This window comes from Podarcis raffonei, chromosome 2, assembly GCF_027172205.1.
Source record: "Podarcis raffonei isolate rPodRaf1 chromosome 2, rPodRaf1.pri, whole genome shotgun sequence".
Lineage (NCBI taxonomy): Eukaryota > Metazoa > Chordata > Lepidosauria > Squamata > Lacertidae > Podarcis > Podarcis raffonei.
The window spans coordinates 19,937,947-19,961,864 of record NC_070603.1 but is presented as its reverse complement, the minus strand read 5'-3'; the positions used below and the strand labels follow the sequence as shown (position 1 = coordinate 19,961,864).

Genomic DNA, 23,918 nt, shown 5'->3' with positions numbered 1-23,918 from the left:
TACTAGGAGACAAAGCAGAATTCTACTTCCAGGATGAAGAAGGCCAACACTGAGCTGGAAGTCAATAGTTGGCCCTGAGATTACTTAGCCATCTCCACAGGCATCTTGACATCTCTGTGGCAAGTTTCGCACTCCCGACCTGTATCATTTAGCAGAAGTCACCATGTGAAAAGTGCCCATCAGTTTCCTCATTCCCCCACATGGAATGGACAATCTCATTGTGTAACGGGCAGCATTTGTGTGAGGGACCCTAAAAAAACGGTACAGCTATGGCTGGTGTTGGTGCGTGATCTACATGACAGGTGTGTGGATTGGATCTCAGTATTCTATCGCTGTGTTTGCAAATGGCTAAAAGCAGGCTTCCTTGCTCTGCTTTTAGCCATTTGCCTGTGGCAAATAATAATAATAATAATAATAATAATAATCCAGCCAAAGCCGGGCTCAGAGCAGCTAACAACAGTAAAATAATACAGCATTCTAAAATCAATTCATTATAAAATCAGTTCAAATCAAATTGATGGCAACCATTGGGCTAGAGTTCTCTGAAGAATTACCAAAGGAGGGGGTCAGGCTGTGCCTTGGCCAAAGGCCTGGTGGAACAGCTCTGTCTTGCAGGCCCTGCGGAAAGATGTCAAGTCCCGCAGGGCCCTAGTCTCTTGTGACAGAGCGTTCCACCAGATCGGAGCCACAGCCGAAAAAGCCCTGGCTCTGGTTGAGGCCAGCCTAACCTCTCTGTGGCCTGGGACCTCCAAGGAGTTTTTGTTTGAAGACCAAAAGGTCCTCCGTGGGACATACCAGGAGAGGCGGTCCCATAGGTACGAGAGTCCTAGGCTGTATAGGGCTTTAAAGGTTTAAACCAGCATCTTAAACATGATCCTGTACTCCAGCGGGGGCCAGTGCAGCTGGTATAGCACCGGGTGAATGTGATCCCACGGCGAGGACCCTGTAAGGAGTCTCGCCGCAGCATTCTGCACCCGCTGGAGTTTCTGGGTCAGTCTCAAGGGCAGCCCCATGTAGAGCGAGTTACAATAAACCAGTCTGGAGGTGACCGTCGCGTGGATCACAGTGGCTAGGTCAGGGCGAGAGAGGTAAATATAAACACAGGCAACCTTATGGTTGCTGGGCAAGTCATAACCTACGATGCCCACATGCTTCTGAGTCAGAAGTGATGGAGAATTGTGCCCTGTTCTTGCCTAGACCGAAGCGGAGTAAAAAAGCTTTTCCCTTACCGCTCAAGACTTTTCTCCGGTGGGTCTCCATCTCTGGCGAGGGTGGCGGGGATGGAAGACAATCGAGGTGAGACGATGTTGAACTTATCTTCTTTTGGATGGGTTCTTCTGACAGATCCACAATCTTTGCTACCGGCAAGCCGGCAGGCGGCTGTCTGTACCGTGCGTATTGTAGTGCTTCATTGATCCATCTCATTTCACGCCAGATTTCATCGATTTGCTATGTGAAGAAGATGGTACAGATATATATATATATATATTAAAACAACATTGGGTTTATGTATGACAAGTTTAAATAGATACCTCATTGTTAATTACAAGAGAAGTGTAATGATGACTGGCAGTTCCTATAGCTTTAAAGGGGGTAAGGAAATCTGTCATTGATGTGGTTCAGCCTCCCCTGATCTCTGAGATGAATAGTCTTCTTGTACTCCCAGAATTATTGCTGTGCCTCAGCCATCAATTTTCTGACAGAGGGCGATTTTTGCCAACTTCTTCTGGCAAGAAAGGTACAGCTTTTCTTTCTTGCTGGGACTCGGCAAGAACAATTCCTGATTCTCTAACATTCCTGATTCTTTACTACAGCCATGCCCAGTGTGGCTAGGGCAACCCAGTCAGATGGGTGGGTATAAATAATAAAATTATTGTTGTTGTTACTCATAGAATCATAGGGCTGGAAGGGACCCCAAGGGTCTTCTAACCCAACCCCCTGCAATGCAGGAATCTCAGCTAGTCCACCACCTTCTGAGGGAGACCGTTCCACGGTCAAACAGCTCTTCCTGTCAGAAGGTTTTTCTGTACGTTTAGTTGGAATCTCCTTTCTTTTAACTTGAGGCCATTGGTTCGAGTCCTACCCTCCAGAGCAGGAGAAAATAAGCCTGATCTATCTTTCATGCGCAGCCCTTAAGATATTTGAAGATGGCTATGATATCTCCTCTCAATCTCCTCTTTTTCAGCTCCTTCGACCATTCCTCATAAGGCTCGGTTTCCAGACCTTTGATCATCTTGGTTGCCCTCCTCTGCCCACATTCCAAGCTTGTCAACATCCTTCCTAAACTGTGGTGCCCAGAATTGGACACAGTACTCCAGGTGTGGTCTGACCAAGGCAGAATAGAGTGGTACTATTACTTCCCTTGATCTGGACACTAGACTTCTGTGGACTATACTTCTTATGTCCTCTGCATCAGGGAAAGGGAACCCATGGCTTCTGAGCTGCTATTAGACTACAACTCCCATCACCCCCAACCATTGGCTCTGCTGGCTAATGTTTATGGGAGTTGTAGTCCAACAATATATGGAGGGCCACAAGTCCCTTACCCCTGCTCTACCTTGTGCTGTCTTTGAAATGTGCTCATAGGCTGCTACTATGGTAGAACACACAGACCTAGAAGGATGCTTTGCAGGGATAGAACTAATTGTCAGAAGGAAGCAAAATATGGACCATCAATTTTGTTAGGTGCCAAGTCACATTTTTTGGGGGGGCGGGGTGGGTAGAAGTGGAGAAGGGAGGGGTAGAGAAAAGATGTGCTTTCCCCCCTGAAAATCTTTCCTCTCCTTATGAGGTTCCAGAAGGGGTCTCATAAGGGAGAAAGTACATTTGGAACCCATGGAGGGGGATCAATGTATTTGAGGGTTGAACTCTAGTGGGACAACAGTGGGGTGAGGGAAAAGGGTTAAGCATTCTGTTCCCTTTCTATTCTGCTTTCCCTCCCAAAGTGGGAACAAACCAACAAAATATTTCACTGCCTGAACATAGTATATAGGTCAGTGCTCCCCCCCCCAAAGAAAAGGTTCCAGTAAGGGAGGGTTCTCATAGCTTGCCAGAACATTAGCTTCCTGGGTTTTAGGAAGGAAGCACAAGGCTCTGATTTTTTTTTGGGGGGGGGAAGGAAGGAAGGTGTTGGTACTGCATACTGGTGCATAACACCAGAAAAAAACCACACTGTGTGAGGTTATGCCTTTTAAAGCCTCAGATACCTGGCCCTATATCCCTTACAGATCAAAATGTAAATGTAAATCAAAAATGTAGTATAAACACCAACAATTGGGAAACACTGGCCTGCGAGCGCTCCAACTGGAGAACAGCCTTGAATGAACTTTATTACGGTCACAGACCAGGATTAAGAAAAGCATATAGATAAAATAGCAGTTGGGATTTTTGACCGATAATTGTTAGGGCAAATGAGGACAAGGAAACAGGCATAAAACATCCGAATAAAATACAAGATTAAACACAGATATTGGATAGATAAAAAAACTAATAATTAAAACAGATAAGAGCTAAAAACCAACAAAGACACGCAGTTAAAACAGCTGTAAGAGCATAAGAACTAAAAGACTCGCAGATAAAAGAACTATAAGAGGCTGCAGAGTAGAAGCCTCTTAAATAGAGGACACTCACAACGTTAAAAACTGCTGTGCAATTATGGTTAAAACAGACAATAAAACAATATACAACACTAAATTTAGAAACAATGTGAAACAATAAATTGTCTCAGAATCACCCATGGAATCACCCATGGAGCCGTGTATGAGAGCCTGCTCCAACAATTGAAACCCTATCTTTTTAATACCACAGAAAAAAGGCCAACTAAACCAAAAACATCAAATAAACCCTGGTTTGATTACACCTGCTTTGAGGCAAAGAAAGCCCTGCAAAATGCTTACAAAGCTGCCCTGACAGCCAAAAATTCTGTCAGACACCAAGCCTATTGTCAGGGAACTGACATCAGAGACTAGCGGAGAGGGAAGTCGCTCCAATGATGCAGGGGAGGGAACCAGCAAGGAGAGAGAGAGAGCTTCCGCTGGGGAAGGAAACCAAGGTGACACCAGGAAGAAAGGGGAGGCTGAGAGTACTTCGGAGGGAAGGCTCCGAGACTCTTCCAGTGAGATCAGTGGGGAGAGCGCAGGACCTCCGCTTGGCACGCCTACTCTGCGCAGAAGGCTTCCGCGCAGAGAAGCTAGGCGGAGACTGGCTGTCAAGGAATTTTTATGTTGGAAGAAGTTCAGGAAACGCCCACTGACGGATTCTGCTAGTGATTGAGACAGTCGCGTTGTAAGGGGCTGTCAAACTAGGGAAAGGTTTATCTATACAACCCGCTCGGAGCAGTTTGGAGTTTTACGCATAAGCAACCCCAATTCCCACTACACCTATCTTGCTGTCCGTGCCCTAAAAAAAGAGTATAAAGACCTAATACTCCACCAAAAGAATGCCTATACCAGAAAATGCAGGCTAGAATTAATTAGTGCGGCAAAAGCAAAAGATCAGACACTGTTCTGGAAACTGGTAGCTTCTGGCACCCATAAACAACCTTTACCAAAGGTGTCATGGGCTTTGAAGATGCTGAAACTCAGGACAAAAGAGAGAAACGTGCTAAGAGGAAGGCATGCTTGGCAAACCCTCACCGTGATCACCTCCCGCCTGGAAACCTATCTCTCCACTGTGGAAGGACGTGTGGATCCAGAATTGGCCTCCACAGTCACTTACGGACTCACTGGTAAGATCGTGTCTTATGGAAGACAATCTTACTCGTCTACGAGTGATCGCCAAACAAGAAGACAGATCACCTCCCCTACAAAGTTCTAACTCAAGAACGAGTAAGACTGTCCTGCAAACGGTACTATCTGCGTATCAGCATCATGGGAACACCACCAAATTGCAACACCAAAGGGAAGAAATCAAGGAGAGATTCTCGGTAGCTGCTCAACCTTTCTGGATTTCCTAACCCCTTGGAGCCAAATCAGAGCACGTATTGGGATATGTGAAGTCCAGAAGACCAGTTGGGAGTGGCCAGAGGGAATGGCCACAACCCCATAGTGGGCTGCTGTTTTTCAAGACAGCAGCTGTGTGAATGAACTGGCCCAGTGCTGAGCAAGCATTTGGTTTGGTGAGTAATAATATGTGTGTGTGTGTGTGTCTGAGAGATACCGTATTTTTCGCCCTATAGGACGCACCGGCCCATAGGACGCACCTAGGTTTCAGGGGGGGAAATCAAGGGAAAAAATATGATCCCCCCCCCCGCAGCTCTGGGAGCAGTGGACAGGCTGCACGCAGCCTGTGCGCTACTCCAAGACCTTCTCCTGCTTTTGCGGGAGGTGGCGGAATTCCCCCACCTCCCGCAAAAGCCCGCAGGAAAGCACTGCTTTCCCCCACCGCCAGCCTCAAAGCCGGGTTGGAGAGTAGCGGGAAGGCGTCGCACGCCTCCCCGCTGCCCCCCATCCTCTGGGGCTGCCGATGGGGGAAGCGCTGCTTTCCCCCACCGCCAGCCTCAAAGAGCAGTCTCTCCTGGCTTCAGCGGAAGCAACGCGAAGCCTCCGGAGCGCAGGCTTTGGAGGCTTTGCGTTGCTATCGCTGAAGCCAAGGAGCCTGCATTCGCCCCATAGGACGCACACACATTTCCCCTTCATTTTTGGAGGGGGAAAAGTGCGTCTTATAGGGCGAAAAATACGGTAAATCATGGGGAGCTGCCATCCTGTTTTGATGGGCATATTATTCACAGTAACTCCTCCCAAGCCTGTTTGATTGTTACCCAGTCTGACCCAATATATTTAATGAAGCTTAAGTATGGACCCTTGTTTCTGTCACCGACACAGCTCTAAAGGAACATTATGCTAATAGCCCAGTCATACGAGCCATGCTTCTCGCAGAGTGCCTGACACATTACTGTACATATAAATTATAACTTAATTGCCATTTCAGCTCCAGATATTCAGCTTAGCTTGGGTCAATCCTGAAATACCCCTTTTCTCGCTGCCCAACAGCCTGTTTCAGACACAACATACCTTATCTACGGCATATAATTTTTTACTTTCTGGTTTCTCTCCAGCTCCCATTTCAGAACAGCTTTTATGGACTCCCTTTGCTCTTTACAATGTTTGGTTTGTGTAGTGACTTCAGCACTGTCTCAGATCTAGGATCATACAAATGCTCTTGTGGTTTTGCGGTCGCCGCTGAAGATTGCGGTATGCACTGGGCCAAAAGTCCCTCCCTCCCCTCAATAGGTGGAATACAGCTGGTTTTAGTTTGGGAAGGAACCTGACAAGTCTAATACACTGTCACAATAATTCGGTACAAAACACTGTGGTTTGAAAGGCTCTGCTACATTTTCATCCATTACGAACAATCACGAAAGCTACAGCTTGAGTCACTGTCTTCTCTAAGAAGTGCTAGGCTGAGGCCACAACAGACCCCTTTGTTTGAATCCTTAATATTTTCTATTTCATTTTTTAAAAAATTCTCAATGTCCCTATAAATCATGCTTTGCGAGAATTGTGACTCCTAACCTTCTACGGTACATATGGCTCTCTCATTTTGTAATGATTGCAGGCACTTTTGGCCCGGGATCTGGTGTTTTTGTTTTGGTATTTTGGAGCAATAACAAATTTATGCACAGCCAGCTGTTCACCTCTCTTACGTGCTGCTATTTTTTCTGAAATCGGGAGGAAAAATGGTGGCTGGCAACCATGAAGAAGAAGAAGAAGAGTTTGGATTTGATATCCCGCCTTTCACTCCCTTTAAGGAGTCTCAAAGCGGCTAACATTCTCCTTTCCCTTTCTCCCCCACAACAAACACTCTGTGAGGTGAGTGGGGCTGAGAGACTTCAAAGAAGTGTGACTGGGCCAAGGTCACCCAGCAGCTGCATGTGGAGGAGCGGAGATGAGAACCCGGTTCACCAGATTACGAGCCTACCGCTCTTAACCACTACACCACACTGGCTCATGAAATGAGTCTGTGGGACTGTAAACCTACTGGGATAGTTCAGGTTCACAGTTAGAGGGGGACTACGTACCTGTTGAAATGAGGATGTTATTGGTGATGATTTGTGAACATGTGGATTTGGTATAATCAGATCCACATATACAAATCAAAAATGATTAAGCCTTATGCTGAAGGTATGTGTGAGAGGTGGGCCAATGTTCAGCATCTGCACCCAAGATTTGCTCTTTTTGAAGTATTAACTTCAGCACAAAAAATGTAAGTGAATGAATTAATGAATAAGGAAGGACTCAAAAATTGGGACAGGGCATAAAATTAGGCACAGCTGTCTCGGCTACTAGAAGCACCTGCTAATATAAATTATACAAGAAACCAAAAAAAATCAAAAGGCTGGAAAATGGCGGTGAGATGTACAGTACCACTTGGGTTCAAAAGGCCTAGGTTCTGTATCCTGAACTCTGCTGAACTCTATTCCAGGAGTGGAATACTTGTGTCTCATCAGATGCTGTTGGCCTCCAACTCCCATCATCTTGGACCACTGCCCATGCTGGCTTGGGATGATGGGAAATGGAGTTCAGCTATGTCTGGAGGACTGTAAGTTCTTTGCCTTCTCCTTCAGTCCCAGAATTCTCTCCATTCTAATGGTAAACACAGAGAAATATGGCAAAATTCAGAAGGATATTAGGAACCTAGAAAGTTCTGGTGAATTCTAGGCATGTCTACTCAGAAGTTAGCCTCATTGAGTTCAATGGGGCTTACTCCCAGGAAAATGGGATTGCAGTCAAGGCGTGGGATCATATCCACAGGGTCATCCATACGTACAGCATTATACTGCTGCTAGAGTTTCTAGTCATAATTCGGTGATCCTCGTGTAAACCCTACTGTTGTAGAAACTGCCTAAATTGCACCAGTATTGTTCCAACAGGCCTTTATAGGAACTGATTGGAAAAGGCTAGTGTTGTGATGTTCTGTCTTGTTATTATATGTATTTTTACTAGCTCTTTTTATTATGATCAGTTTAGTTAGTGTTTACCTGCTTTTAAATGACTTATCCTTTCTACGTTTCGAGCTTGTTCTATTATATCTGTAAGCTCCACTGAGTCCCGGTCTGGGAAGACAGCAGGATACAAATAAACAAAGTGAAAATAAATAAATAAATAAATAAATAAATAAATAAATAAATAATAAATAAATAAACCATAGCCAGAGTAATTCAGTACACACTACCCCCATATGATTCAGTGATTGAATTAGCAGCATTTCAGTTTCTGCTATTGTACTGGGAACTAGGCACTAGGTAAGGTTTGCAAATCGAACTAAATTTCCCCTACCTTCCACTAATTAACAAAGGTTGTAACGAACCGAGAAGATCTCTGCCTAAGCTGCTACTGAACTGAATGGAAGCCATCTAAGAGGAAAGGACTGGCCCATTTTAAGGGTGCTGGGGGACAGTGGCGTAGCATCGGGGGGCCACAGGGACAGTTGCCCTGGGTGCAAAATTGTTAGGGGCATGGAATGTCAACACCCAGTGCTGCCTCAGTGCAGCTGTGGGCTTCCGTTGCTGGGCTCTGTTGAAAACAGCTTCTCCATGCAAACCAGGAAGTGACCTCTCCAGACAATGGAATGACTCTTCTTTCCTTAACTCTGCAGCTGCGATCTCCTGGATGATGTGGACACCATTAGGCAGCTGAATGCGCATGCATTCTCTGTCCGTTTCCCTCCCTCCTGCTCTGTGTGGCTCCGGGCACTGGCAACCCACGCTACACCACTGCTGGGGGAGGACAGCTTCCTGGTGAACGGTGCTCCATACCTGATCTGTTTGCCTCCCACCCCACCGCCTTCAAGGGTCCCCCAAATCTCTTGCCTAACCCAGCTGCTGCTTCACATCACCTCACGGTAGGGCCGCCTCTGTCAAAAGAAACAGTTGTTGGCGGAGTGTGCATGTTTCATTGCAGACTGACAGTCGGAGTGGTTGTGGGGCCTTGTGACATTAAGAGAAGAAAGGCTACGACCCAGCCTAAATTGAGTTTTTTCTTTTGCTCATATTAGAGAGGTAGGGGTGGGAAATGGGATTTATAACCCAAACTGACACGCTTCTCTGCAACACTCCAGTATAACTGTCATATGATTTTATCCATGAAATTTCTCTCAGAAAGCAAGCAAGGGAAAGCGGGGTGGGGTGGGAGGGAAGAGCTGCAGAGTGGCTATTTCATAAAACCCAAATTGTATTTTGACACTAAACGTCTTTATGCTGTGCCTTTGCCCAACAATTCTCCATTTAGGTTCCAAATTACAGCCCCTGCTAGAAATCACCTTTGACTAGTCGGAAAAACAGACGGTTACCTGTGTGTAATCTAGGACTTGCTGGTGTCTTTGTTTAGCTGCAGCGACTTCACTGTCTGAAATTGCTTCCCTTAGGGATTGCTGGGTGCTCAGAAAATCTAGCTCTATGACAGCGGAAAGGCGGCAATACAGACTAATAAATTTCTCCTTGTAACTGCAAAAATGAACTGTGGAGACAACAAAGCACAGAAGCAAGTGTGTTAGAAAGACACACACACACACACACACACACACACACACACACACACACACACAGAGGCAGCTCTCAAAAGCCTTACCTTTCTGAGGATCTTGAAAGAAATAATTGTCATTGCTTGTGTTTATCCCAGAAAACAAGTGTTATATGTATATATCTATATTTAAAAGGTTATAATTCCAGAGGAGCAGCAGCGAAAGCTACAGAGTCTTGTGGTACCTTGAAGTTTAAAAGATCTAATAGTGGACTAAGCTTTCATGGACCTGGTGCTTCAGCAGAGTGCCATTCCGTGACATATTGTTCCTGGTTAAGGTATTTATGGTCAGTCCAGTGGATTTGGGCATATGACAGTGAAGACTTGGTCCACAACCTTTCCAATAATTTCTTGTCCATGTACCTGGGGATGCTGACCAAGTCTATTTTGTCTGTCCCTGTAACACACTGAGAAGTTGATGGGGTGGTGATGGTGGAAATCTAGAGCTCCCCCAAACCCCAGAATAGCTACAATCACATTCCAAAATAAACACATCCTTGCACATGAGCAAAGACTGCATAACAATGGAGCTGGCCCTCCAGTCCTATGGTAGGGTCGTGGGCAGATGGTTCTTCATTTGTGCCTTTTTTAAAAAATGGAAGTGACTAGGATTGACCAGGGATCTTCTGCATGCAAAGCACATGACCCCTTCTCTTTATAACCGCAAGTATTTTTAGACATTTCATGTAGATAATGATCTAATGATGCCTGGACATTCTGAGTGCATGTTGGCCAAAGTATTGCTCTCTCTATTGTTGACATGCTATCTATCCATCATCTATCTATCTATCTATCTATCTATCTATCTATCTATCTATCTATCATCTATCCATCATCTATCATCTATCTATCATCTATCTATCTATCTATCTATCTATCTATCTATCTATCATCTATCTATCTATCATCTATCATGTATCTATCTATCATGCATCTATCTATCATCTATCATCCATCTATCAATCAATCAATCAATCAATCAATCACCTATCTATATATCTATCAATCATCTATCTATCTATATCTATCATCTATCTATCTATCATCTATCTATCTATCTATCTATCTATCTATATCTATCTATCTATCATCTATCTATCTATCTATCTATCTATCTATCTATCATCTATCTATCTATCTATCTATCTATCTATCATCTATCTATTTATCTATCATCTATCTATATCTATCTATCTATCATCTATCTATCTATCTATCTATCTATCTATCTATCTATCTATCTATCTATCATCTATCTATCTATCTATCATCTATCTATCTATCTATCTATCTATCTATCTATCTATATCTATCATCTATCTATCATCTGTCTTTGGCTGTGTTAAATTTGTGCTTCTCTTGTGGGCTGTAACTTCTCCTCCAAAGATACACCACTTTCCCAGGAAAATCATGGTAGCATTTGAAACAGATGTGTGGAAGTGTGGCACTATGAAGCCTCACTCCTGCAAGTGCTCCTTTAAGGCAGGGACGGAAAACTTTTTTTTTTACTCCTGTGGAAAGCACGTGGTGGCAGCGGTGGGTGGGTGGTCAGAAGCTGCTTGGTGCGTTGGAAGGAGCGTGGCTCACATGGGGAGAAAGTATGCAGAGATGACTTTTGCTCTGCAAGCCACCATCCATATCACCATTGCAGGAGAGGGCAAATTCAGTAACATTTTGTAGTGGCTTTGGCACCCTGAGTGGGCTGCAGCGAAGACCTCTGAGGGTTGCATATGACCAACAAGCAGCAGGTTAGCCACATGTGCTTGAAGGGGACCAAAGGTGCCAACCTGTGCCGGTGTCATCACATGTGTGCCATCACATTGCAACTTCATGAGCAGCCAGGGTCTCCTTCCACAGCAGGAGGAGATTTATAACCTCCTTCCACAGCAGGAGGAGGATTAAGAATGGCCATGAAAACCATGCAGTGCTTGGCTCCATGTTCAGCTCCTCTGCCCTCTGTTTGTTTGAAACATTGGGGGCAGCCCTCCAACAAATTATTGAGGAGTCCCAACATAGCTCGGCCCCCACGAGATGGCACCCCTGAAAGTGACAGCACATTTTCAGGTAGAGTGGTAGAGTGATCACCAGGTCTCAGTGATGATGACCTGTATTTTCCCGTCTTAAGAACAGAGGAGAGACCGCTGGATGAGGCCAATGGCCCTTCTAATCCAACATCCTGTTCTCACTGTGGCTGACCAGATGCCTGTGGGAAACTCATGAGCAGGATTTGAGCACAAGAGCTCTGTCCCTTACTGTGGCTTCCAGCAATCAGTCTTGAGAAGCATTGCCACTTCCAGCCATGCAAGCAGAGCATAGCTGCACTGGCATCCTCAACATCCTCACAGTTAAAAGAAGAGCCCGCTCTTCAGAATTTGGTTTGTGGTTTTTTAAACTGCCCCCCCTGCATTCTGCCTGATGAAGAGTTCGAAAATATCAGACTTTCATTACATCTACAGAAGCTGGCCCAATTAAAAATATCACCTTACCTATAATACTTGGCGATCGGAAGGTCGGCAGTTCGAATCCACTCAACAGAGTGAGCTCCCGTTGTTCAGTCCCAGCTCCTGCCAACCTATCAGTTCAAAAGCACACCAGTGCAAGTAGATAAATAGGTACCACTGTGATGGGAAGGTAAATGGTGTTTCTGTGCGCTCTGGTTTCCGTCACGGTGTCCTGTTGCGCCAGAAGTGGTTTAGTCATGCTGGCCACATGACCTGGAAAGCTGCCTGTGGACAAACGCTGGCTCCCTCGGCCTGAAAGCGAGATGAGCGCCGCAACCCCATAGTCGCCTTTGACTGGACTTAACCATCCAGGGGTCCTTTACCTTTACCTTTACCTAGTTTGGTATACCTTTCTGAAAAAAAGGATTTTGAATTCTGAATTCCCCCCACCCCTCATGGAACTGAAAAAGAAAGCCCAAGAATTGAATCAGAAGGACTTCCAGCCCCTCCTTCTTGTCCATGCTGCTTTTACCAGGTGTATATTCTTTCCCATGTAGGCAATCAAATTTTCTCTTAGCACATCACTAGTCGAACAGTATCCCTGTCTTCACAGAATAATGCAAGGGTGTGTGTGTGTAATGCTAAGTTGGTTGCACAGAGGAAATAGCTGCATTTGCATGCCTCAAAAGTGACTTTTTGCATCATTTTTCCTTCCAGGCAATCAATACTGCAGTTGGATGGTTTATCAATGCTTTTGCAGGGAATGGGTTTATTTTTGCAGGAGCCATTGGCACTAGTTTTGCACTGCATGCTCATTCCCCGTGTTATCCAATTTTCACAGCGTGCTGCAATGGCAGCAACGTATATAAATGACTTTTTAAAAGGTGAACATGGAGGAAAACAGGGCAATCTGTGGGGATTATTAGCCTTATTAGGCAAATGTGTAAATCGCGTGATAAGAGAAAGGGCTCAGTTGCATCAGAACTGCAGTTCTGGAAGGAGCAGCAGGGAACTTTCCCATTCCATCAGTGAAAGGATTTCTGCTTGTCTGACAGGAGTCCTCCCTCTCTCCCCCATGTACATGTCCCCAAGTCTGCCTCAGATGGTTGGGAGAACCCCTAGAAGAGATTTAAGGGGGTGCATGTGGACAGGGAGAGGCAGAGAACATTCCATTTCACAAGCAGAAATCCCTACAATGATGGAAAGTTTGTTGTAGTTGCAACCAGGGTCACTAACACGCTCTGCTTATGAACTTCAACAAGACATCTGTCTGGCCAGATCTCTAACTCAGTGTGCGCAGTACTTTAACACTGATCCCTAAGCCAAGGTAGCAATGCATGGAAAAACCGATGAATGCCCTCAATAATTGTTACTAATCTTACTGCCATATTCCAAGTGAACCCACTGAAATCAATGGACTTAAATGATTTAAATCAATTAATTTCAATGGTTCTGTTCTGAGTATGAAACCGGCTATGGCCCACAGAAATGCAATTAACTACCCTCACATTTCCTTGTTGCATTGTTTCAAAAGCCTGCCAAACCTATTTAACCAGAGATGGTGCGTAAAACCAACAAAGAGGTGCATGCTCTGGTTATCTTCTGCTTGGACTACTGCAATGTGCTCTACGTGGGACTACCTTTGAAGGTGACCCAGAAACTACAACTAATCCAGAATGTGGCAGCTAGACTGGTGACTGGGAGTGGCTGCCGAGACCACATAACATCGGTCCTGGAAGACCTACATTGGCTCCCAGTATGTTTCTGAGCACAATTCGAAGTGTTAGTGGTGACCTTTCAAGCCCTAACCGGCCTCGGCCCAGTATACCTGAAGGAGCATCTCCACCCCCATCGCTCAGTCCAGACACTGAGGTCCAGCACTGAGGGCCTTCTGGTGGTTCCCTTACTGTGAGAAGCAAAGTTACAGGGAACCAGGCAGGGGGCCTTCTCGGTAGTGGCGCCCGCCCTGTGGAACGCCCTCCCATCAGATGTCAAGGAAATAAGCAACTACTGTACAGTGGTACCTCGGTTTAAGAACTGTCCTGTTTAAGAACGATTTGGTTTATGGACTCTGCAAAACTGGAAACGGTGTCCCAGTTTGCGAACTTTATCTCGGTCTAAGAACGGAATTTGAATGGTGGAAGGGCACTGGTGGCAGGAGGCCTCATTACGGAAAGCGCACCTCGGTTTAAGAATGGTTTCGGTTTAATAACAGACTTCTGGAATGGATTATGTTCATAAACCAAGGAACCACTATATCTGACTTTTAGAAGACATCTTAAGGCAGCCCTGTTTAAGGGAAGTTTTTAATGTTTGATGTTTTATCATGTTTTTAATCTTCTGTTGGGAGCCACCCAGAGTGGCTGGGGAAACGCATCCAGATGGGCGGGTGTAAATAATATTATATGATGATGATGATGATGATGATATGGGAGTATTTGTCCCTTGGGAACCAAAGACTCTCCCAAGCCCCTTTCAGTTCTGTGAAAATCTGTGGTCCATCACTAGCATTAAAATGTTTGGAGACACAAACTTTTCATATCTCTTTCTGAACATTGCATATGGTAGGAAATCAAACCAATCTGTTTTGCAAAGAGATCACTAGCAGGATGATCTCAGCCTACAACTCAAAGAAGAATAGTCCTGACTCTTTCTGCTCCCCTCCCAAACATCTAGCTTCTGCAGTGGTCCAGGGAGCAAGCAGCATGTGGTCTGACAGCTCACACCAGACGTGTGGCACCATTAGTGAAATTGCAGCTGCCGCTGCAGCTTCTAGCCACTGTGGTTGGAAGCCAGGCTGTTAATGTTACTGTAACAAATGTTGCTTCAACATTGCCTTTTGCGGTTTTGCAATTACAGATTCAGTAGCCGCCAACTAATAGGGAGTGGAAGCTTCTAATATTCTGGAGGTGAATCACAGCCATTTTATAGGCACTGGGGAGAAATGTGCAATAAATCAGACAGAAAATGGCCTCCGCTCTAGGGCACAAGATCGGTTGCTTTTTGTTGGAAAAGTAAAATTGGGCTTTTATTGGAATTCTCCCTGCAGTACTACAAAGCCCCCACACCATAAATTCACCGCATTGAGAGACAAATGAGCAAAGTCTGCTGAATCCTCATTGTGTATGGCAAACTACTTTGCCATCTCCATTGCTGCTCTAATCTACAATCGACATTAAAAAAGTTTGTGATCTTGCCTTGCTTGATCTGTTTCTAACATGCAGACTTGGGTCCCCTTTAAGGGGGAAAAAAAGATGCTAGTTCTCTGTGTTACAGACCCTCCAAGTGTGCTTATATTCCAGGGATAGTTCTGGATTTACAGAAGCCAAGGAGATAAGTAACTATGCAACCTTTAGAAGACATCTGAGGGCAGCCCTGTATAGGGAAATCAGATGGGTGGGGTATAAATAATAAAATGATGATGATGATGATGATGATGATGATGATGAAGGAATAAGACGTCCCTATTTTCATTGGAGAAATGTTGGAGGGTATGGTATTAAATACTGGAAAAATATGTTGAAATGTAAGGCTGAACTCATAATTTTTGAATATCTGAGGCTACCAACAGTGTTGATTCATAGTTGCCGGTCACAGAAGGTGTATGGTGATCATGGGAGATTAGCCTGGCAAATTTGGCCTGTGCATTAGTCATACCCCAAGAGCTGTGGTATGTAAGAGATGTAACCACCTTGCCCAGAAAAGGGCTTTATGAATGACTCATAAAAGAGAGCTGGCAAAGAAAGAACACATTATTCTGGGAATGGCTCAATCTTCCTATAAGTTTATATCACTTAGTGTGTGTATTAGGGTTCTAACAGTCTTACAACTTCATGTTCCTATAGCTTAGTTAGATAAACTATTGCCTAAAAACAAAGGAATGAACTGTCATTTCCATATTTGGGGGGGAAAGGTCACCCCGAAACCAATAAATCAATTTTTGTATATGTAACTGTATAATGTATTATGTAATAGGCACAGCCTGGACAGGAAAAATAGAGGTTGCAATTTTTGAAAAACTTGTACAATGTACATCACTTCTTATTGCTTAGAATAAATTGAGGTTGCAGTTTGTCTTTGTCTCTGCTGCAAGCACCATAGAGTTCCCACATCACTTGGATTGCACATTCTGTGCACTGATTACTTCTTGTTATCTGGTCTATGGAGGCCTGTTGCTTCCAGTGATTCTCCAATACAATACATTACAGCTGTCTAGGAAGTTCCAGACAGCTGTAAAAGTTCTAAACAGTTCCACAAAGTTTTTCAAAAGTGCTAATATACTTATGTAGTAATGTTACATACATGCCGATTCAAACTTTTCATTTCAGGGTGACCCCTTTTCACAACTGAGAACAATTAGTCCCTTCTGCAAGGTTTCTGAGCAAAAATTCATCCCTTTACATTATAGGAAATCCTTCTTGAAAAAGTTATAAACCTATTGTGTATGCGTGTGTTTATAGATATGGGATAGCTTAAGGGTAAAAGACCCCTGGATGGTTAAGTCCAGTCAAAGGCGACTATGGGGTGCGGTGCTCATCTTGCTTTTCAGGCTGAGGGAGCCGGCGTTTGTCCACAGACAGCTTTCTGGGTCATGTGACCAGCATGACTAAACCTCTGCTGGTGCACAGAGGACCGTGACAAGTGCCAGAGCGCACAGAAATGCCATTTACCTTCCCGCCACAGCAATACTGATTTATCTACTTGCACTGGTGTGCTTTTGAACTGCTAGGTTGGCAGGAGCTGGGACAGAGCAACGGGAGCTCGCCCCATCGCAGGGATTTGAACTGCTGACCTTGCGATCGGCAAGCCCAAGAGGCTCGGTGGTTTAAACCACAGCGCCACCCGCGTCCCTTATACCTATGGAAACATGCATGAAAGATGACTGTTACTTGTAAGGAGGGGGCATGGATGATAGGGTGATGGTGACAATTCAGTCTCAGTGGCAGAGGGGTTTAACTGTGCAAACAAGCAGCACTGTATAGCCACATTGCGCATCATGCACAATGCTATCACGATATTTGCATGGTCTGTTTCATGAATATCTGCCCATGCTTTTCCTAGTACTGGATCTGTTGGAGAGAAGATTAAGGAAGCTTTTGTTGAACCAAATCAACCATCTGGCTCTGTATGTTTTCCCCTGACAGTGGCTGATACGGAATGCTTCCTGGCATTTCAGCAGCAAGGGCTACCAACCAGAAGACTGTGCTTGGTAGTGCACGTTCCCAGACCCTTATGGTATGAGAGAAGCCACCAGCTCTCTGTGGCACTCCAGATGTTACTGGACTTCAGCTCCTGTCAGACCAAACCATCATCATTAGGGATGATGGAAGTTGTAGCTCACCAACCTCTGGAGAGTCACACCTCTGTTCTAACAGCTGTGAGGTCTTCTTGCATCCCATGAACGGCGTGTAAAACTCGGGATTATGTGCACTCACACTTATCCTACTGACCGTCAATACTGCTTGCACAACAATTGTCCGATTTCAACGGGACTAAGTCTGGATCTGGCCGGATAACAATAAATAAATTCTACACCAAGCTCAGTTCCGTAATCAAATTGGTAGTGGAGAGGCAGTCAGAGATGGGTGATCCACCTTCCTCAACCATATTTTGAAATCAAAAGCCCTGCTAAGTCAGCTTTGAATTGTTTTGCTTTCGCCAAATGCCGCCTGAACTGCCCATTTCAATATTGGCTATTCTTCATGCCTATAACCAAAGGGCCGTGTTGTTGCTTGATAGCTTGTGGACTGACTGGCTTCTACATTCCTGTAGTTGTGACTAGAGCATGTAACCTGGTAGCTACGCTCCTTCTATTACTTGTCTGTAGTCGGAGAGAAAAAGTGTTGTTGCCAAGAAATCATCACGTGATCTATTGACTCTCCGCTGGGACGGGGGGGGGGAGGCGAGGGGCTGGAGGGGAACAGATACAACTTTGTGATTTTATTATAAGGCGACTGGGTTAATATTTCTAGGTGAAGCAAGGTAGTATACCGAGTTCAAACATCTGAAGAGGGAGGTTAAGGAATCCTGAGTGCGGGGTGTAAGGGTTATTCTGTCCTGGGGCAGTGCAGACGTCGTCTGAGGCAGGGAGCAGGAGAAGAAAGGACACATTGTGACCCAGTTCCAACACCTCCTGTGTATACAGACGGAAGAGCTTAGCCTGCAGAGGAACACGCACAGAGAAGAAATGGGGGTGGGCGTGGGGGGGGGGAGAAAGGGGAGGCGAGAGTTACAGCATCGTACTTATATAAACAACCCCCAAAATTGTATAAAACATTAGCGCAAAGTTGCACAGCATCAAGATATAGGGGGTTTTTTTGTAAAAGAGAAATGGGGGGGGGGATATATACCTGTATATGTATACACACACACACACACACATGTTTGTGTGTCTATATATATATATATCTGGGGGGGGGGGAGAGAGAGAGAGAGAGAGAGAGAGAGAGAGAGAAAGGCCATGTGTGTGTTAATTTTGCTTCATAAAATAAAGATTTAATGCTCCAACGTTCCACATTAAAAGACACACACGTACGCACAACACAACCCCTTGCCTCCCCCCAGAAAATAACATTTATGTTTCTTATTAGCCAGAAAACGATCACACTCCATGAGCTTTTCAAGATTATGATTGTATAATTATGTGAAAACATGAAAATGAATTCAATTAAAAACCTTTAACATTCAATTTAGGAGCTGGTTAGCAAAGCTATGCAGATCTCCCCCCCTCCTTTTCTTCTTTTTCTTTTTGGCTTGCTTCCTCCCTTCCCCTCCCCATTTTCTCCCTGCAGCCTGTCACCAAATGGGGCAATGAAAAAGATTTAACAAGCCGCACTGAGAAAAATGAAAATGAAATAAGTATCAAACAGCAAGAGTTTGATTAAATGTTTGATTAAATGTTTATTAAATCAAATGTTTGATTAAAATCGACTTTGATGCTAAATGGAGGCATGGAATCAGCTAGGACCATTATCTAAGCTTGTCATCTCTCCCCCATTTCAGGATATCAGTCCTTTGTGTAGGGGGTGTGTGTATGTGTGTCAGGCTCACCAACTCTATGGTGCTGAGGTCTCTACAGCCCCTCAAATGTCCACTGGGACAAGGCTCAGCCCCGCAATCTTGAGGGAGCAGAAGAGACCTGGCGGGAAGTCACCTCAGGCTGCGTGACCATCTCCTGGTGCTGTGAAACCTGGAAGGAAGTTGTTCTGGGGCAGCAGAGCACTGGGAGATATTGCGTGGACCAGCATGCACTGGTGTACGAATTTTGCATTTTTTGAGACTATGGCCATCTTTGGCCAACAAACACTCCATTTTGGGAGCTATGGTAGAAGATCAAGACTATTCTATTCTATTCTATTCTATTCTATTCTATTCTATTCTATTCTATTCTATTCTATTCTATTCTATTCTATTCTATTCTTATAAATTAAGTTATGTGAATCAGCAATACAAGAAAGAAGTGTGGTAGTAACTTATATGGTCTATGTTTTCTAAATCAGCTTCAGCTCAGGGGAATGGATTTTAGGTGATATAGCTACCAATAAACCATGCTTGGATGATCACATCTCAGTTTATTAAGCAGAGATATGCCTGAGCTTTTTTTGCCTGTGAATGTGGCTCCTTTGTTCTTCCTGTTGCTACAAGCTGCAATAAAATGGGGGAAGCCTCTAATTAACCATAGTTTCTCATTCCATCCGAACCAAGAAGCTATGGTTATGGCTTCAGAACAAGTCAAGCTATTGAACCAATGTTTTAAGTTGGTTCGTTTAATATCCTGGCTTGTTCTGAACCTGGTAACCACAGTTTCCCAAGTTTGAACAGAACAGGAAACTATGGTTTAATTGGAAGCTTCCTGGTTAAATTGTGGCCTTGAGCACCAGCAAATATGATTGTTGGGAGTATGTATGTGTGTGTGTTTGTATATATATGTATATATGTATATATGTGTGTGTATATATATATTCATCCAAGGCTGTCTCACTTTTTTATTTCTTTTAATTTATTTTAAAGAAGACTAACAAAATATTCAAAGAAAGAAACTGGATTGTTGAATTGTTGGAATACATTTTATCCAGAAAAATCTTAGCATGCTTGAACTAAATCCTGGCCCACTCCTTTTGGATTAAGGATTGATCCATATAGCCTACAAAACATGGCAGAATATGGTAGCATTCTATTACTGTGTTTTATTTAGTTTTAAATTTCAACCATACCTAGTTCCAGCCCACCAACAGGCTTTCATGGTGGCATACAAACTTAAAACTATAACACAAAAGGATAAAACACAAAGAGAAACATCTGCAACAACATTAAAAATCAAGAAATAACAGCTGCCAATTATAAAACAATAGGCCATCATCTGCCCACATAGAACCTTTTTTTGTTTTGGAAAAGGTCTGTATTCAAGCTTTTTTGGGGGAAGGAAGTGCCCAGGAAAGTCTAGCAGCTCTGAAGAAACCATCAAGAATGTGTCTTCGCAGGATTTAGCTATGTGAGCTTGCTATGTGGGTAAGTACAGGCAAACAAGGGCTTTTGATTTACTGGAAAAACTATGATGGGCATAAAAGAGGTGGCACCAGTCATGCTGGGTTTAAGTCAGAGAGCCTGGTAAGCAGCATACTGACATTACACATTTTGACATTCACATGTATGCATTTAAAGGTAAAGGAGCCCTGGATGGTTAAGTCCAGTCAAATTTGACTATGGGGTGTGGCACTCATCTCCGCTTTCAGGCCAAGGGACCCGGTGTTTGTCCGCGGAAAGCTTTTCCGGGTCATGTGGCCAGCATGACTAAACCACTTCTGGTGCAATGGAACACCATTTACCTTCCCGCCGCAGTGGTACCTATTTATCTACTTGCGTTGGTATGCTTTCGAACTGCTAGGTTGGCGGGAGCTGGGACAAAGCAATGGGAGCTCACCCCGTTGCATGGATTTGAACTGCCAACCTTATGATCGGTGGTTTAGACCACAGCGCCACTCGCGTCCTGCCCTGTATGCATGTAGATCTGATCAGTGCATGGAGGTCAGGAGTGGTGCCAGCAGAGGCAAACAATGGATTTTACAGTGGTACCTCGGATTACAGACGCTTCAGGTTACAGAAGCTTCAGGTTACAGACTCCGCTAACGCAGAAATAGTACCTTGCGTTAAGAACTTTGCTTCAGGATGAGAACAGAAATTGTGTGGTGGCAGCACGGCAGCAGCGGGAGGCCCCATTAGCTAAAGTGGTACCTCAGGTTAAGAACAGTTTCAGGTTAAGAACGGACCTCCAGAACAAATTAAGTTCTTAACCGGAGGTACCACTGTATTGATTTACTGAGAACTGCTTTGGGATTTATTTATTTTTAATGGAAAATGGCAGGAGACAATTTAACTAAAATTAGATGAAATTCCTCCACTGATTAACCACACATCTTGTGTCATCTGCAAAGGGTTCATCAGGCCTCCATTGATACTTAAACGACTTTCTCATAATTCTTTTCTATGATAAAAATGGGTGGATGTCACTAGACTGGAAATGTTCCCGATTCAGGAGACTGTGACTTGTACCACTGAAGATGACTGCATCAGGATGCTTGCAGTTCGCTCTCGTGGGCTGAATAGGGGGATGTGGTGAGAGAATCATATCATAGCTAGATTTTACAACCAAATCTTTCTTGCTGCATGCAAGCACCGAGCACAGCACTGCAAAGGTCCACAGAGTTACCTGTTAGCATTGGCTCAGTGAAATGCTCCTCCACACTTAAGACTTTGGGACTTGGGTGCACAAAGAAGCAGTGGCACCATTGCATCACCTGTCCTTGCAGTCAAACTACATTCCACACACTTTCAGGGGTGTACAAGGCCCAGTTGTAACAGGACTTTGCCTCCTTATGGCAGGCCATTTCATTTACATGGTGCTGATTATTGTCCTGCCTGGTAGTGATGTACCGTGTCAGGGTTCTGCTGTGGATTCAGACCCCTCTTCAACTCCGAGCATCCTTTTTTGAAAACATGGCAATGGCAACGCAGCCATGATGTCTGTAATGGACCCAGAATTGGCCTCCACAGTCACTTACAGATTCACTGTTAAACTGTGTTTATGGAAGACAATCTTACTTGGCTACGAGTGATTGCAGAAAAAGAAGAGGAAGAGGAAGAGGAAGAGGAAGAGGAAGAGGAAGAGGAAGAAGAAGAAGAAGAAGAAGAAGAAGAAGAAGAAGGGAAGCCTTATCCATTCAGCCTCTTGTGGATGAAATGAAACCCACCCTTCCCATATAGGCCACACACTGCACCAAACAAACATGACCTTCAACCAGCCCTGGATTGTATGGTTCTGAAACAAAATGGCAATGATAAGCAAGAATATATTTACAATTCAAGGTGTGAGGAAGAGCGTGATGTTCAAATTCATCCACAAATCGAAAGTGTCACAAACAATGCATCGTACCTGTCGTAGAGGAAGACTGATCTGTTTCAGGAGAGCTTTCACTGCCATCTGGAGCTCCACGAACAGTTGAGTTGGACACTCTGCGGAATGATCCATATTTTCCATAGATTCCGAGCCAGAAAGACTTTGGATCCATTCCCACTCCTCTCTGTATACGGAGTGAAGTTTAAAATTAGAAATACAACAAAAGTTCACTGCACAAGGAAGAATTTACTGTACGTATGTTTGGGCTCTGTTGAAGTTTTCGTTCTCAGATAGTAAAAAGATTTCTAAACTTATAACAGGCCCTATTGCTTGTGGTTAAAAAAAGGGCCAACTTTCTGATTTCATTCTCGTCGAGTGCGCATATCAAGCCGGAGACTTCTTTACCAAGGTCTTAATAATAATAATAAAAAAGCCTTTGAAACATTTCAGCTTTCTTTGACAAGAGGGCTGTTCCATGTTTCTATAATCTTTTCGCACACACGCCTTGGGCTACGGTGGCATTTTTCCAGGGGTCTCCGTTTTCTCATCAGGCGTTTGATTTCTAGCACTGAACATAGCCAGCGAAAACTGCTTGGATTTTGGTAGGCACATTTCATGCCCAGGCCCCCTCCTTATACATGGGCAAGGAAGCAGCCTTGCCTGTGATTGTATGGAGAGAAGGCAGGTTGAGGTACGCAGCTGGTCATTGTGCATATTTCTGAGCCTGCACTTATTGATAGGCGAGCGGGAAGGAGGCATGCCAAACTCGTGGGTGAGCTCACTGGGTGCCTAAGAGCTCAGCATCTTCCTTCCATCTTCCTTCCAGACCCATTTGTGGCTTGGCTTACCACCCGCCCCCTCTGATCACATGAAGAACTATCCAGTCATTGGGCGAGACCAGTTGAACAAAATAACACAACACGATGGCCAATAACAATGGCACTAAACACTATTGATAGACTAATACAAACAATCAGAAATTGCAGCCAAAGTCTCTAAATCTTCTTCACCAGTCGCAGTGGAATAATTCAAAAGTTTGAGATATACATAATCTGTCACCAAATATTGCCGGAACAGAGTTTCTGGATAACCAATCTGTTTCGTTCAATGCTTCATCGGTCAATCTTGATCAATTCTTCATCAGCCAGACTTGTAAGAATTAATATGATAAGGATGCAGTTCAATTTCTTAACAAGCATATTCTGATCCAGAGCATATTTTCTACAGTGTTTATATTTACTTACGTGTAAGATTGGCTTGTTAAGAAATTGAACTGCATCCTTCTCACATTAATTCTTACAAGCATTGAACGAAACAGATTGTTTATCCGGAAACTCTGTTCTGGCGATATTTGGTGACAGATTATGTATATATTGAACTTTTGAATTACTCTACTGCGACTGGTGAAGAAGATTTCGAGACTTTGGTTGCAATTTCTGATCGTTTGTATTAGTCTATAAATAGTGTTTAGTGCCATTATGATCAGCCATCGTGTTGTTATTTTGTTCAGCTTGTCTATATTGCAACACAGGGGTCTGTTTATGGATTGGGTGAGACCAAGCAGGA

At 44.2% G+C, this 23,918-nt stretch overlaps 1 protein-coding gene across 2 annotated transcripts in view; it reads right to left on the bottom strand.

The window, feature by feature from the left end:
• ANKFN1 (ankyrin repeat and fibronectin type III domain containing 1) overlaps nucleotides 1–23,918 on the bottom strand; it is a 225,698-nt gene that overhangs the window by 7,610 nt on the left and 194,170 nt on the right. For both annotated transcript variants that reach the window (XM_053375155.1, XM_053375156.1), the window contains 4 exons: nucleotides 22,389–22,536; nucleotides 17,951–18,119; nucleotides 9,289–9,455; nucleotides 1,230–1,449 (listed from right to left, as the gene is read on the bottom strand). In XM_053375155.1, coding sequence (XP_053231130.1) covers nucleotides 1,230–1,449; nucleotides 9,289–9,455; nucleotides 17,951–18,119; nucleotides 22,389–22,536 — 704 coding nt within the window. The remainder of the gene's footprint in view (nucleotides 1–1,229; nucleotides 1,450–9,288; nucleotides 9,456–17,950; nucleotides 18,120–22,388; nucleotides 22,537–23,918) is intronic.